At 31.6% G+C, this 18,015-nt stretch overlaps 1 protein-coding gene across 1 annotated transcript; it reads right to left on the reverse strand.

The window, feature by feature from the left end:
• Positions 1 to 11,520: 11,520 nt before the first annotated feature.
• On the reverse strand, positions 11,521 to 13,019 carry LOC124531077 (fork head domain-containing protein FD4-like). The gene has a single exon (XM_047105533.1). It carries the CDS (start codon positions 12,939 to 12,941, stop codon positions 12,162 to 12,164), a length of 780 nt encoding a protein of 259 aa, XP_046961489.1. The 5' UTR covers positions 12,942 to 13,019; the 3' UTR covers positions 11,521 to 12,161.
• Between the last annotated feature and the right edge of the window lie 4,996 nt (positions 13,020 to 18,015).

The raw sequence follows: 18,015 nt of genomic DNA on the forward strand, positions 1-18,015 counted from the left end.
ACAGTCGTTGCTTTCTTGACTATTATAAATAAAAAGTTTTATTGATTAATTTATTTAAATTTTAAAATTTGAATTTGAATTTTTTAACAAATCTTTATTGTATACATTAAGTAATTAATTCCATAGTAAAAGTCTCAATACATAATATACATACTTGCCAGAATAATATGGATTTTTCTGGGTACTGGATTGAAGTCTACGTGGTAAATAATTCTTATGGATAGTAGATATTACATTGTAATCCCAATTCGAACAATACTTTCTTGCTGTTCCTCCGCCGCAGTCGAGCTATTGCTGTTAATAACAAACAAGACAAAAGCTACGCCGCTAACTACACGAGAGGCATACCTCGCGTTTTCATGCCTTTGCCGCCAACTGAACTTCGAAAACATGACGTACCATGCACTTCGAATTTTAATATTTTTATTAATTGCCAGTATAACTTTCTTAAAAATAAATGTACTATTGATATTGACGACCTCCGTGGTCGAGTGGTGTGTACACCGGTTTTCATGGGTACGTCACTCTGAGGTCTTGGGTTCGATTCTCAGCCGAGTCAATGTAGATTATCATTTGTTTTCTATGTTGTCTTGGGTCTGGGTGTTTGTGGTACCGTCGTTACTTCTGATTTTCCATAACACAAGTGCTTTAGCTACTTACATTGGAATCAGAGTAATGTATGTGATGTTGTCTCATATTTATATACTCAATCTTCTGATTTCGTATCTGAGCAATCGGATTCAGAGGGTTGATGTAAATGGAAAGAGATCTCCCGGGGCTCAGGTTACTGTGGGGGTCCCTCAAGGATCAATTCTTGGTCCATTTCTCTTCCTTGTTTATATAAATGACCTACCACATCTCTTAGGTGATAAACTCGAGATAGTATTGTTTGCTGACGATACTTCTTTAATTTTTAAAATAAAAAGACATCTCTTAATGTATGACGATGTGAACAATGCTCTCTCGGAAATAGTACATTGCTTTAGTGTCAATAATTTAATGTTAAATAGTAAAAAGACAAAATGTATTTAATTCACTACTCCCAATGTAAGATGTGTCAAAGCGAATGTACTTTTAAACGGGGAAGCATTAGATGTATTAGAGTCAACAGAGTTCCTTGGTATGACAATTGACTCTAAGCTCCAATGTTGCCCCCATATAAATAAATTGGCAAATAGACTCAGCTCTGCAGCCTATGCGGTAAAAAGATTAGATTTTTGACTGATGTGGATACAGCTCGCCTTGTGTATTTTAGCTATTTCCACAGTATTATGTCGTATGGCATCCTACTCTGGGGTAATGCAGCTGACATTAATGCTATTTTTGTACTGCAGAAGAGGGCTATTCGTGCAATTTATAACCTGGGCCCAAAAGATTCGTTAAGATGTAAATTTAAAGAAATTAAAATAATGACTGTCGCTTCTTAATTTGTTTTTGATAATGTTATGTATGTACGCAAAATATAAATGATTTTCCCAAAAATTGTGACGTACATTCCATTAATACTAGGAACAAGAATAAACTTGTTACGCCTAGTACCCGATTGCACAGGGTTAGTAACTCTTTTTTGGGGCAATGTATACGTTTTTACAACAGGATCCCAGAAAACGTTCAACAATATTCAATTATAAAATTCAAAAGAATCGTTAAAGAGCGTTTGTGTGCTAAAGATATTACAGCTCTAATGACTTTCTAGTTGACTGCACACCTTGGGAATGAGATGATCGCCTCCAGGCTGTTTCAAATAACAAGAATATGTTTATTGTTGTAAATTATAAATTGACATTATAAAAAAAAAAAAAAAAATCCCGCTGAGTTTCTTTCGCCGGTTCTTCTCAGGTCTGAGGTATTATATTCCGAACCGGTGGTAGATTATCGACAATCAATAAGAAAGTGTAAACACTTCTATTTTGAATAAAGGTTTTTGACTTTGACTTTGACTTTGATTTATTTATTTATTTATATATTATTTAAAAAGTATTTAGTTAGTACTTGTTATGACTTATGTTATGATATTCATTCTTTTACCTATAGAATGAAATAAATCTATAACAAAATTTATAATTATTATATCAAAATCGAACACATAGATGTATATATTACCTATTTCCGATTTTCCGTAGCTTTTTAAATCCGACCTGCTATTGAGATCTTTCCACAAAAAAAAACATGATTTGAATCCAGGACCTTAGAAACTATCACTATAACTATGATTATATATAGAATAAACCATCAAGCAATTAAACATATTAATGCCTCAACAAATAAATTCAACACTCTGCATGTTATTTATGTGCTAATCGAAAATACACTTAAGTATCTTTCGAATAAATGCGTCAAGAAGGTATATACGAGTACGTACATTAGCCAACGACCTTAGGTTTAAATTTTGTAATACATTAAGTGCAGAAATAATATGACGTTTATATTTGTTAAAATTGAGATCAATGGTTACAAAATCGCACTGATTGCGATCCGGTTCATTGATTGAAACCACAACCTAATACGCGATCAATTAGCCTGCATCCTTTCTCGATAAAATCGTTTATGTCAAAAGCAATCAAGTTATACAGAAACGTAATCAATCACGTAACAATTGATAACATCTGATATACAATTTTGATGCAAGTTCATTGCAGTAACATATAGTAAAGTAATAGCCTGTAAATTTCACTCTGCTGGGATAAGGCACATTCTTCCATTAAGGAGATGGTATGGAACATATTCCACCACGCTGTTCCAATGCGGGTTGGTGGAATGCACATGTTTCAGAATTTCGATGAAATTAGACACATGCAGGTTTCGTTACGATGTTTTCCTTCATCGCCGAGCACGAGATGAATTAGGTATAAACACAAATTAAGTACATATATATAGTAGTGCTTGCCTGGGTTTGAACGCGCAATCATCGGTTAAGATGCACGCGTTCTAACGACTGGGCCATCTCAGATATTCACATATTCAGATATTTAAATAATTCCAACGAAGAAAACTATTACATACTTTTAAATGTGTTAAATTTTAATTATATATAACCTTTTTTTCTGTAATTGTTTATTTCAATAAACGAGATTGCCACTGTCAATTATTTAATTGCAGGTTACATTCAATTTTAAAACCTTGCATGCGAGCCTCTGCGCCGGCGCGGCTCCTGCGAATGTCAACTGTGACATGCGTCAGAATCCAGAGACGCTCGTCAAATGTCAACATAACCGCAATATTGAAGCTATTTTAATTCAATCGCGACATTTCGCTCAAAAGTCGTCCGACTCCTACTCATTACGACTTCATTTTGTTATAACAACAACAAAAGGCCGCATTTGCGTTTTATTCGTTCCCCGAGGTTGACAGCTTTTGTGTGGGAATCAATCTTGCGTTATTCGTAATAATGCAGAATCGGTTCCACTGTACGCCACAAAGCTAATTTCGCTCCTTCATTTTTTCTTTAATGTGAATTAAAATACGTCGTACGTATTCAATGCTCGCTTTAGGGTTTTATTTCTTTTGATACATGACTTACACATTATTAATATTGTATTTTATTCATTTGAAACGTTTTAAAATTATTTAAGAAGAGCATATATCCCGGTTAGTATTGCTTATAGTAATATTAAAGTAATATATATTTTATCGAAGTTGAAAATGCCAGAGTAACGAATCAACCTTGTTATTTATATTAGGGCTGTATAAAGCGGCGCCACCAAAAGTTCTAAATGTATAAATAAACACCGGGTTAAAGCAGTCCCATCCGTTGACACAAACAACAAGGATATTTTATATTTATAATAATACCGTCTGGATAACACAAAGACAATTTAAGATTATAATAAATATCCGAGCTTGTTTTTATTCGTCTACAAAAACATTTGTTTATATATTTCGTTACATAATACTTATGAAGCATTTTATCTATATTATATACTTTAATATTATAAACTTGAAAGTAGCTTAGCCTGTCTGTCTGGATTTGATGAAATTTGGTATGAGGAAAACTTCCTTAACTTATTTAACTTAACTTCAAGAATTCCGAAAAAGGACATAGGCTACTTTTTTGCTTAACACATGACAACTAACACTCAAAATGCGAGCGACGTTGCCACGACTACTACTATTCTATAAATGAATATTATCAGCAAAATGAGTGATTATATTTTAAATATTGTGCCTTATTAGCTCTGTCGATACAGCGATTCGATTGCTTCCTCAATAGGAACATATTCAATCAATATTTGGGATACAACATATAGTATATAAGCCACTAATGGTAATTGTCTTTCAAGCTTTCTCTATATTCCATTTCAATCGTTCGAAGCATTAAGTCTCGTAAAGAGGGCACACAAACACACTAAACATTATTACATTAGTAAGGATATCATTGACAATGATGAATGTCCCTGATTACACAAATGTGATGATAATGATGACATGTCGCGCAATCATCACATAATTGTGGTGGGCTCTCATCACAAGATCGACCGACGTACAAATTAGCTAGGAGCTAAGATAATCATAACTATTATTCAAGTGTCTCGCTGCGTAAAATCGGTTATAATATTTTTTTACGTTATTAAAATAACGTTTAGTATTCTTGAAACGCGGAAGTTGTTTTTTTGAATGCACAATGTAAAAAAATATAGGTACTTGTCCAATTTTACGAAAACTTTTTGCATTAGATAGTCCAATAATTGGGGAAGGTGTATAACTATGCAATATTCTGCTAAAACTCACAAAGACTGAATAGTAACGGTAGATATCAATATTAAATCTTATATTCAAAATTATTTTAGAGCGATTTTCAAGTGTTTTTTTTTCTGTATTTACACAGATATACATACATAGGTATAGTTACACACAGATCATAGTGTTATTTCACCACTAACTAAGTATTTTGATTTTATTCTTTTCATCCGACAGATTAAATATTAATATGATAATTAACATTTAATAATATTTTTGGGCATTTGCTTTACAGTAAATTTACACACATACGTGTTTTGTAATTTTGAAGCTATTTCTAAATGTCATTACAATCTACGTATTCATAATTTTTGATTAAAAACTCTTATTTATTTCAGTTATATTGCGATGTTGAATCGTTTACAAATATGAAACAAAAAATGTTTAACAAAAAAGCAATATTTTTTTTTAATAAAGTGTTGCTATTCAATTTGTTTTAGTGCAGATTTTAATTAATTGCGATTGAAAATAAATAAAGGTCGCTATTTCGCTTTCCAAATTATTAGCAAATTTTTAGATTACTGTAATAAAAAACAATTTTCGATATTTAATCTGTCTTTTATCACTTTTAAGAAACGACTTGTATAATAACCGGCCAATTAAATAATGGTAGTCAATTCTGAGCAAATGCTTAGATTAACTGACACTAAGCTTTTCGCGTGCAAACATTAGATAAATCTTTTATGAGTCATTACACCGAGCGCTAACGATTTGTTTAATGGATACCAATACCGTTCACTTCCTCGCATTCGAAATTCAAAAAAAAATAAAATATAGCAATGAATTCGATAAAACTTTGAATAGAGACGATAGCTGATAACCAAACAGAATTACACTTACTTCAAAAATGGTCTATTAGACAGGCATTAACAATAGTTACCTACGTGTCAAGTCCCACACACTCGGCATTACAAACAAAGTACAAAAAACAGGACGCATCCTAAACGTAGCTCACAAAAAGTGCCTCATACAAAACGGTATCGGGCGGCGAGTACAAAGGCGTCGGCGAACAGTCATTTCACACCATCATCCGTCGATGAAGCCTCGGCCTACCATACGTGACCTAATGACAACTATCACAACACAAAGCACACATTTCCTTTACGTCAAGTATTAAATTTTCGTCCTTAACTGACAAGTTTTAGAGTTTAAATTGCCACTAAAATAGAACGCTACTTAAGACCTTGAAAATTGTAGAGTCGATAATGGATATTTCGGAATGTGGTATTTGTGCAAAAAATGTCTTATTAACTAATAGTTGGAACTAATGGAATAAAGAGCCGAGCAAGTGTTTCTGGATACAACGTTTTTAATTAAAAACAGCAATTTAAAATAAAATAAATACAATTTAATAAGTAACTCGATCTACATTGCTAACCAGAATTGTTCATTAGAAATATTATATCCAATTAAGTATTCAATTGTTTTTTTTAATGTTTCCTTTAACACATAAGTCATGTATTTGAAAATTGACTGAATTACTTATCTATGTGCTAAATATAAGGTCGTAGATCACGAGGTCGGGTTGAAAAAAGTTATTGGATGTTTCTGAGGAAATAAGTCACTAATATCCCGGAGTCTGGAAACAAAAATTAACACTTGGATAATCCGTAAAACACGTTGACATTGGTTTTAAGCCAAAACTTTTTCCGGTCGTATTGGATTTGTCGTCCCATCCGATTACAAGAGTACGTGATTAGAGAGTGCACTTGTGTTTGAAAAAAGAAAGAAAAGAAAGAATTTTTTTCAGAACATGGCATAATTATAAAACGTTAAATAATTTAAAAAAAATAAACATGAAAATAACTATATAAATCACTAACTTAATTTTATTAAATATATTTTTTTTTAATAAAAGAAATTTGAAAGTTTGTGTACACTTTTGTCTGCCTTTACTGCCTAGTTGGCTACCCTCGTTGAGTTTGGTCGCCGTAGATATCGGTGAAAACAAAATCGTCATTGCAAGTCATCCGTAAAGAAATAGTAAGCCAATAATAAATACATATACAAACTTTTTTGATTATATATAACAGTAAAATTTATCAATAAAAAATATAATTTAAAAACGGAGGAAAAAAAATAAAAAATCGTTTTATATCACCTATTTATGTATAGAACATATAATATAACATGTCTTACATAATAATAAACCAGCCAGCTCGAAAATATCAATGATCTTGTCTTGACTAATTCCTAAAACCGAATAGATGCAACTACACGACATCCCGCAGTGTGGATCCGGTGATTGTTCTTCACGGTAAATTACTTATTAATCAACTTTAACGCGTTGTAATAAGGTTCAAAATTATGTTTAATATGGGTATAATTTATGCGTGTTTTACGCCCTCTTACCAGGTACATTAAAACTTGTCTTACAAAGAGCCCTTACTAGATATTATTGAATTAATGATCCGGAATAGCCCTTGGTCCAGACGCGGTGAGACTTTATGTCTCTCTATTCTTTGTTTAAAGGAGCATCAACTGAAATTCGTATAAATACTATTTCTTTAAGAAAAAATCTTACTCGTTCCGTTTTTTTAATCTGTATCATTTGTTTATAGAATCGAACGTCATTATGAAATTAATTCCAAATTGAAACGAAATGAAATATAAAGCTATGACAATAATTTAAAAATGTTACACATTATTTTATTTAATCTGTATCATTTGTTTATAGAATCGAACGTCTTTATGAAATGAATTCCAAATTCAAACGAAATGAAATATAAAGCTATGACAATAATTTAAAATCTAAATCGAACTATTATAGCGAGATAATTATAGGCAACGAAGTCAAAAAAGCGGAGAGCGAACAAACGGACACAATGTGTTAGATATTAATTTCGAAATTAGAGGTTACGTGTTCGTACAAAGGTGTTCGGGCAAAACCATCAACAGAAGTGCTAAGAGACCGATTATTATTTAAGGTTCTATAATAATCCTTTTCAAACACCTGCCTTTACAAATATTTATTGTTTGATTTGCTTTGAGACATTATAAAAAAACGCCTATCGTGCAATTACAAAACACAATCCAATATTTACTAAACATAAGTTAATATAAAACAAAAAACTTCAAACAACTACTATCCGTTGTTAGACGTAAAAAAGTTAAGTGCTTGTAGAGCGTAATACAAATACAAGGCGTTGCTGAGCTGAAGTATGATGAGCGAAGACGTTATTAAAAAAATAAGAAATGGACGAGAAATTAACGGCTTGGATTCCATAGTGGACTACGCTAATTTATATTTAAAAAAAAAACACTTATGACGTTCTATATAGCTAACTAAGTGATCTGAAACAATTTATCCGTTTTGCCTGTACCTACATTAGCTGACTCTGCTGACTATTGGCTGGAATACTGCATTAAAAAATATAAAAATTTTCAATGTACCTTAAGTATTACCCAAAACTAGTCCTATTAACTAAACTCAAATAATAAATTACAAATTTTGTAACTGTTAAAAAGACAAACAATTACGCATAAAATATGTGTGCATCTTTTTTCAACGAAAACGCTGATGAGTACTTGTAAGTGTATACACATAAATACTCACTTAGATTTAATATTTGCGTCTAGTAAAGTGACATCTACCTTTTGTTATGATATTTTAACAAGATGTACATTTGATACTAAATTATACAACGATAGTTTTATATGTCTGTGTATAATTTGAAAAAAAAACATTCTGTAAACACCGAGACATAATCATAATATTTTGTGACACATTCCTACCAAAACCAACCATATTTCTCGAATTGTATATGTAAAATAAATATAGAAAACTTGTTTCTTTATAACGTATATAAAATATATAATTAAACTTAGTAATCTTTGGTTTGAATAAAACATTAAGTAAGAACGTTTACTTAACAAGAGCACGGCGATAATGTTATAAGTAAATAGACCTTGTATCTAGTATTTAAATAAAACTTAATATCTACATACAAGGCTATTTCTAGATATCGAAATAATGCTTAAGCTAAGCTGTCTAGAGTTAGTTACAGTTAACAAATAAGCCTATGAGTGCAGATATTACCGGACCCGCACATTTTCTTATTTACGCTGAAGAGATTACCTTCTAATAATTACACGTATCCTCAATCATTCCCCTGATTACATCTCATAACAGCACAAACAAGCTCAGAAAAATAACCTAGAAACAGGATGAAAATTGCATATAAATTTAATTTGCCTAAAGGTATCATTTATATCACAACGTAATCGCCTTATAATTGTTTTACTTCGTTTAAATAATTATAAGTAGCACTCGTTGTTGCTTTCGTATAAGTAAATAATAATTTTAAATTAATTATAAACTCGTGAGGGTTCGGATAGAAAAATATTACTATTATGAGTTGATACGGTCTCACTTGCCTTATTTGTGGATGTTACTCAATTTACGCAATACTTAAATACATCACATACAGATTTACTTTTTTCAATCCTGTCGTCAATTCCTCGTTAAATAAATTCGGATTTTGACTAATAACAGTAATATTTGGATAACTTGAAGTCTAATTAATAGAACATTATAACCACACCTATTATAAAGATAACAATATAAAATAGTTTTAAAATTAGGGTAAATTAGCAATGGTTTACGGATTAAATATTTTTCGTAGCAATATATTGTTAAATTTAACTAAGATGCTTTACCGAGAAAATATAACCGTTATATGAGCAAAGAAATTATTTGCAAATATTTATGTTTAACAGAAAGTGATACTCTCGACATTTGAATATACCAATAAAATGGTTGATTTACGTTCGAAGTGATACGTTGTATTTGTAATTTATTTTAATATTTCGTTATTTACTTGTAAGCGATATGTTAAGTATTTAAGTTTAAACTTTATTTGTTAGTCATAAACATTTGTAAAATATCCTCATATTTATTCTGTATTGTTTGAAATTAAAAAAAGGTCAGTATTTGAACAACATTTCAGATGTAGATTAAAAATTGCAACAAATTACTTGATAAAGCTTGTGTATGTATGCTTGATAAAGGTTGGTTTAAATCAAATCAATTTATTGATAACTAGCGACCCGCCTGGCTTCGCGCGTTTGCAATACTGATACTAAATATACTGCAGAGTGTCTGGCAATGTTCACAGTGCTTCAGTCATCCTCTACTTTATTGTGCATGTATTATGTATATAAACCTTCCTCTTGAATCACTCTATCTATTGAAGAAAACCGCATCAAAATAGATTTTAAGCATACATAGGAATAGAGAGACAGAGAAAGCGACTTTATTTCATAATATGTAATGATAATGTGTTTGAAAGATAAAAATGCAATACTAAGCAGTAAAAATACCAGATTGTTCAACTTTTAAAATTTTTGAACGAATAGCCAAGTTATTCGAAGGCGATTTAAATTGGATAATAAATAAGTTTAAAAGTGTAACAGATAAGGGAAAAGTCAAATCAGCAAAAATCTTGCTGCGTATTTCTAATGCTAGTAAATATTAATTTAGTAAAAAGGATCCAACCAGCAACCAAAAAAATTTTTATGATGTTATATTACCTATCATTATACCTATCAGTTTTAGAAATACATGGTTATTCTGACTTAAAAAAATTAAAAAAAAATCTTTTTATTCTCCAAAACACCGTTTCAAGAAATCGCTTATTAGTGAATTTGACTGGTCACCAATTTTTTATAACTATATAAATACTTATTTTTCATAACTGCCGTATCCTACATATACTTTTCTTTCTATCTGAATCCTGTATCACTATTTTTTTATAAACGGTACTACTCTACTGTTTTCTTACAGCGACAAGCCAACTCAAAATGATATCAAACAAAAAAAAACGAAATAGATCGCCCTCTTAAATTTATCATCTAACAGATGACAAGTTTTTTTATTGGACATCTAATGTGTGCTGAACAAAACTTGTTTGATTATAGTAAATAAATATAAACAATTTTGTAGATTCAAATAAATTTTTAAAAACAAAGTTTTTGTTAAGACTTATGACCTTTTAAAGGTTAAGACTTCATCTATTTTAATTGAATACGTTTAAAAAAAATCAGTAAATTGTATCTTCAATTTATTTATGTAAATAATGATTTATTATTTATATTTACAATATAATTACAATTATAGGCAGTTAAAAATCACGAAGGTTATAAATTAAGTTCGATTTTTGAAAAACCTTTTAAGTACTCAGCTAAAGGGTCGGTGAGTCAGCAATTGTTCAAGTGGATGCAATACCATGATCTATTAGACAACAAATGCGGTCGTTACACCACATTACACCGTGAAACAGACCACCACCGCGACCATTTTTTACCACTTAGAATACTCCTCTCGTCCTACGCCCCCCACGATGGATCGATCAAATCTAAAAAAATCGATAATTCGACAGAAAAACCGTGGTAAGTTGATTAAACCAATTGATACCACCCGGAATTACGCGGCAAGGTATGCCAGTTACAAATATAAGATAATTTTAATTAAATGTAGGTTTTAGACAGTTTCAACAGTTAAGAAATCTTAAAAAAATCAAGGAAATGAATTATTTTATTTATGTATGTACACTTAGTAGGTACTTAATATTATTACGGGCTGTCTTAGATAACTCAATTACCGTTTAAACTAACACAGTCTTGAAATAATAATTTTATCTAATAAAAGGAGTAAATGGTTCTCAAAATTTACTGTCTTATGCATATTGTTCATCCTATTAACTATCTTCAAACAATGCATTAGTTAGGTAATATCAAACCTTGGAATAAAAAATCTCCGACGTAATAAAACAAAGGTTAGTATTAAGTATTTCATTTAATATATCGACTAAAATTATAACAATGAAAACAATATTTACAGTAATGTATACCTATTATCTACAAGTAACAATAAAGCGAAAATAAATAACAATTCTTTGTCCTTTCAATTAACATGACTGGCGGTTTTTCATGCGACATTTACAAATATATCTCAAATGAATATTTACACACCTATATTATGTGATAATAGCTAATACGTCACGATATTAATAAATTAAAATGTATTAAATATTCCTATTTTAATGTTTATAAATATCTACAAATGAGATCACTAACATCAACGCTACTTTTACAGAAATATTTCGATTTGTTCAGCGCGGGCACTTGCCAGTTCGGTAATTAAGTACCATTTAGGCCTCCCGTCGCGTCGCTTCAGAACGTACATCACTAAGTTTAAACGATTCTACGATCATTTATAAAACTATTCTTCACATTTTTTTCGATAAAAACACATCACCAATTTTATGATAAAACGTATTATAACAATTTAATGTAGGTTTACTCATTTCGGTCTTTTCACGTTTTTTAGAGATTGGAATTTGTATAGTTTTTCAAAATTACTACGGTACTTACAACCTAACATTGCACGAGATATTGGAGCAGTTCGGAGGAGACCGCTGATGTCACGCTACCGGCAGTGGAGGCGGTAGTAGGTAGCATGGGCGCAGGGCGTGCGCCGCCGCCTGCAAGAGCTCAGCTTGGTACCGCTGGGCGGCCAGCACGTATGGAGATGGCATATTAAAGTCTATCTGTGGCATCACTTGAACGGCCTGCATCGCAAGCAAATGATTTGGAGGAGAAGGTGACGCCCGCGGAGACTCCGGCTCTAGTAATGCGTCTATTGTGAACGCTCTTCGCGGTCTTTCCCTTGGCAACATTGTTATCGATGCTGTCTCTGGTAGCTCAGCGGGTTCGGGGCTTAATTGTGGACACATGGGTGGTGAGTACATGCTCGCAGTTGGTAGAGGAGGTGGTGGTGGTGGTGCTCCAGCTTGACGGGCCAAGAAAGCTCGGTTGAAGCTAGCGAGTGCAGCCAATTCTGCATTCAGGTTGTCTTTCTCACCTTTCTGAAGCTTAAACCTCTTACGACGGCGCAACAGTGACCCATTCTCGAACATGTCAAACGCCTGAGGATGCAAGGTCCAATAGGCGCCTTTTCCAGGACGATCGGGGCGTCTTGGCACTTTCACAAAACAATCGTTAAAGGAGAGATTATGTCTCAGAGAGTTCTGCCAGCGCTGAGTATTCCGTCGGTAATACGGAAACCGGTCCATAATAAACCGGTAAATTTCGGACAACGGCAACATACGTTCTGGAGAGCTCCAAATTGCCATTGCCGTCAGAGAAATGTACGAGTAGGGTGGTTTTTGATCACCGTACGATTCACGCGAAGGTCGCGGCATCGTCACTGGCACCAACAACGGTATAGTTGTCAATAATCAAATTTAAAGAACTGCACAGTGTTGGTCACGTCACTTCAGTACGAGGTGTCAAAAGGAACTGAGGCGAGGAGAGCTCGCTGCTCGACCCGCCCGTTCCGCCGGGACCCGCTGAGAGCGAACGGAGCGGCGCTCTCCGCGCATGCGATTGGTCCACCGTCCAGCCAATAACAAAAGCCCAATTTCAGGTATGATGTCGGCTTTCGCTCCACTAACAAGGAATTTAAATTGATATTATGTTTATATTGCCTCCAAATATATTTGTGATGACACCGCTTTTTATTTAGCGTATGTAAATTACGAGAATACAGAAAAAGAGATTTGAATTATACACCCGATACAAATGTTCAATTTGAAAAAGTATCGCCATTATAAATTAAATGCAAGCTTTGCAATATGAAAGCTCAATATGCTTACAATGATGTAGGTATTGCTTTTATATTCCGCAAATTAATGTAAGCCTTAAATCTATATTAAAAATGAGTAAAATAAAACTAAAATAAATAAATTAAGTAGTTAGTACTTCTTACTATCTAAACACATTATAATATCTGTACAGGTTCTGTTATCAGGATATTATCAATCAGTCTCTAATCGTATCATTTAGAAAATGCTAACGACAGAGCTACCTAATGAGTGCACCAGGACACGGAATATTTTTTTATTATTTGTTTCATCTTATTATTCTAAACTTAGATTAAAATTTTAATAACCAAAAATCTTCCATTTTCCTTAAATTTATGAGAGATATCTAGTTTATTCCTAATTTAAGGGGAAAAAAATCTTGTAGAGTCTAATTTCAACGTCATACGTATAACGTTTTGAGATCTATAAGATCAGAAAAAAAGAGAAATAAATAGCAAAACTCACAAACACACACACATAAACAACAACACACGTATTCATTAAGTATATAATATTGATAATATTATATACTTTATATTACTGTATAAGTATTTCTAACAAACGTATACTTAGTCGTATTCTGAAAATCTCACTAAATTCTAGTATTATCACTTTACCCTTGCAGAATATCTCTTTTTGGTTTTGTTCTTGGTGCATCTTTGATACTTAACCAAGTTAACCCACATTTTAGTCCTAAGATTTTTTTAAATCCTGAAACCAGTGCTAAACTTCAGATATTATACTATGTATAAGAATAAATAGATAAAAACAAACCCGAAATAATAAATTTTGACATTGTGTTGTTTTTTTTTTTAAAATCATAAAGTTAATGCATTTAGAATTAAAAGAATTATAAATTATATTCCTAATATTAATAAAGTATGCACATGTGACATGCTGACTCTCACAACATTTAATAATTAATTGATATTTTTTACGATATGGGACATAAATATAATTGTAAAAAAGACGAGATACTTTGGCACAAAAATGTCATCAAAATAGAGTGACTCATTGGCGCAATTGCCTAAATTTATTAAAATTAGTAAATATCTAAGAGAACTTGATTATTTTGCTTTTTTATGCTATAGGTTGGAGGACGAGCATATAGGCCACCTCATGGTAAGTGGTCACCATCACCCATAGACAAAGAAGCTAAGAAATATTAACTATTCCTTACATCGTCAATATGCCACCAACCTTGGGAACTAAGATGTTATGTCTCTTGTGCCTGTAATTAAACTGGCTCACTCACCCTTCAAACAGGAACACAACAATACTGAGTACTGTTATTTGGCGGTAGAATAACTGATGAGTGGGTGTTACCTACCCAGGCGGGCTTGCACAAAGCCCTACCACCAAGTAAAAAAAATTGCTCAAATTGTTAATTTTAAAACATTTAGAATAAGTATATATAAAAAAATTATATATAAATTTGTTCGATGATCAATCAATCAGTTCTAGATTGAAACAAGCTCTTAGATTATACAAAATATAATAAATAATATAAATTCAAAAATTATAAACATGACTTAGTATGGTATTCAATGATATAAAATATTCAATACCTATTCGATTTAAGTAAGTAGTTTCAAATAATTCATATATATGGAAGTCACGTTTAAGCAATGATGAAGAAATAATCAATCTTTATATAAAATAATCAATATTTACTTCGTTTTCGCATATTTGATTCATTTGTTTAATTATATGGCTTACCTAAATGACTTTTTTCAAAAGCAGGCAATAGATTTCTTTTTTCTAGATTCCTCTCAACTGCTGATGCAGTTATATCGGTAGATGTACGATTAACGTATTCTGTGACTTGTCTAAAACTTTTGTCTTTCAAGAACGCTAGGTAATTTACATAGTAAAGCAGAACCATTTTTTGTTACAGATATTAGATTTAGTCATATCATTCTACAAAAAGAGGCTCTTTACAAAGTTCGAATCAAAATCAAAATACATTTTATTCAAGTAGGCTTTTACAAGCACTTTTGAATCGAAATTTACCAAACTATATTAAATGAAGCTACCACCGGTTCGGATTAAATCTTGTATTGAATAATATGCCCTCTAACCAATGTATTCTTAACAAATGGTTTGAATTTATGAAACGGCAACATTAAAATTACTAGATGAATTTTATTACAGAATCGGATACCTTGACCTAGAAGGATTTATTGACCTAGCGGAGTCGGAGAGTTGGCATAGTTGGCGTATAAGCTTATCCTTACGTCTCATGCACATAAAATATTTACCACTGATTCTTTCAAAGTGTTAAATGTTACTGTGAATATACACAATATTGTTGTAACGCAACAGTGAGTATTCCTACTATACAGCAGCAGCTAGCAGGAGAGAAGCTAGAGAGCTGCAAGATTATAAATCGAAGGGACATGTATCTTTTGTAAAATAAAAACAGATTGAATATCTGCGTTATCCCAAAGTAATATACCAGCTAATACAATATTATGAAAATAACCAAAACCACCCATCTTTATAGTTTTAACGATGTAGGATAACAAAGTATATTTACAATAGTATTGTATTAAATTTTTTATATTATATTTTGTTATGTGTGTATGTGTACAATCCGATTTATTTTTTTCGACAGACTTATTTTGTTATATAAACATTATATGTAAAATTATTTATATTAAAAATTATTTAAAATAATTTATTTCATTCAAAATAGTACACTTGTTTATACATCGTTGGGTACCCCCTTTTATGTATATCACCCCGTAGTAGGAAACAAATGTATGATACAACAAGAAAATAAATCATTTTCAATGTTTTTCTTTCTCTAAAATAAAGTTTAACTTTTCCATTTCGTAACGGGCAAAATTAATTCAAACTGTATAATTGGCCATAAGATATCTTCTAAAACATTCATTGGAAAATGTCAAGAGGACCAATTATAAAAATATTGCTTGAATGTAATATAAATTTTCAGAAATTCAAAAATATTGATTTAAATAAAACTATCTATAACGGATTTGAATCGCGTATATTAATTATTTTTGACATTCCGTCGTTTCGAGCACTTTACACTTTACTTTACTTTGACGTGGTCAGTCTACCCGTTCATTATACATTCAAATCCGTTATAGATAGTTTTATTTAAATGTGTAATAATCGCGAAAATTTTAGTCAAAAATATTGTGTACAAAAATGAAGTACCCATCCAAAACTGAAGTCAAAATTCAAGAGTCAACACTCTGAAACTGTGACTGTGCTGTGCATTCTTAGAGAGATCTATTTTGATACAAAGAGTAAACAATGTATACAATTAATCGATATTGATACTTATTACCTTTTGGGTATATTAAAACTTATGAGGCTACCTGAACGCCTAAACAATTTATTTTGAAATTGGACTCTATTAAGCATACAAGTTACAAGTAAATATACAATCGCGCAGCGTGTGAAAACTACAAGTAATAACAAATGACGTATAATGGTTAAAATATTGTGTTAATCCATTAAATACGTATTCAAGATCTCTCTAATTACAGCAAATGTTATCATTTTTGAAGCAAATTTATGTGGGAATTAATTAAATAAATTCTCCTTGTGTAATCAACAAAGAAACGCTATAGCTACACAGATAACGCAAAACCGACAGACAACACGATATCATTATTACATATTACAACAAACGAAAAAAAAAAAAAATTGAAACGAAGTTTATAATTGGAAATAATATTTTATCGATACAATATCTCGGCCATTTTCTTTTGAAAAATTGATAAACGCAGTAACTGAATGTGTCGTTCAAGTAATAAATATCTTAAGGGGAGGTGGTACGGTCGGATATCGTCGATTAGTGCTGGTCGGCATTACATAGGCGTGTTTATCGACATGCGGGTATAGTGCATGGTGCGAGTGCTGCGAATTCGTCACGGATGCTTATCGAGCAGTCGATAAAGGCGTGTCGATGTTTTATTATTACAGTGAAGCTCAGGGTAATCATAATTCGAGGCACTGCTTTCGTCGATCACACGGGACTCCTCACCCGCTGGATTTTTATCTTCTAAACTGATTTTATTGAAAACGTTGTTGTAATTACATTATAATTATATATTAAAACCGTTACGCTTGCACTTAAATGAAATGTAAAGGTACATTTCATATTTAACATTGAGTTCATTAATGGTAATATTTTAATTTACATTTACGCGATCTGACTAATATTAAAATAAAGACATATTTATATTATTAATTAACTAAATATTATTACAAAAAACTATTCCTAATCACCAACGTTTTCAATCAAGCAATATGCAAATTTTAGGTATCTACTGCCCTGACGATTATTTACCTTTTAATCGACTAGAAAATTAAGACCACACTATCTATGTCGATATACAGCATATTTACATTAAGGATTATCTCGTATTAAACTTAAATAAAAGTAATCAAGCCATAATAAATTATATGCTTCATGTACTTAAAAATAGAATTATCAATAATATCGAAACAGTTATTAAGTCGTAAGTAAGTCTTTGCCGACGAAACTTACATTAAATTCATTTTAACTGATGCAATGTTTAAAAATTTCCAAAAAAGCTAAGGCGTCGATGAAGACGAATTACATTGCAAAACTCCAAGATAATTAATTCTAAGC

This window comes from Vanessa cardui, chromosome 1 (assembly GCF_905220365.1).
Source record: "Vanessa cardui chromosome 1, ilVanCard2.1, whole genome shotgun sequence".
NCBI lineage: Eukaryota > Metazoa > Arthropoda > Insecta > Lepidoptera > Nymphalidae > Vanessa > Vanessa cardui.

Excerpts from the sequence above, each read along its gene's own strand:
- LOC124531077 (XM_047105533.1), bottom strand. The coding sequence starts at position 12,941 with ATGCCGCGACCTTCGCGTGAATCGTACGGTGATCAAAAACCACCCTAC.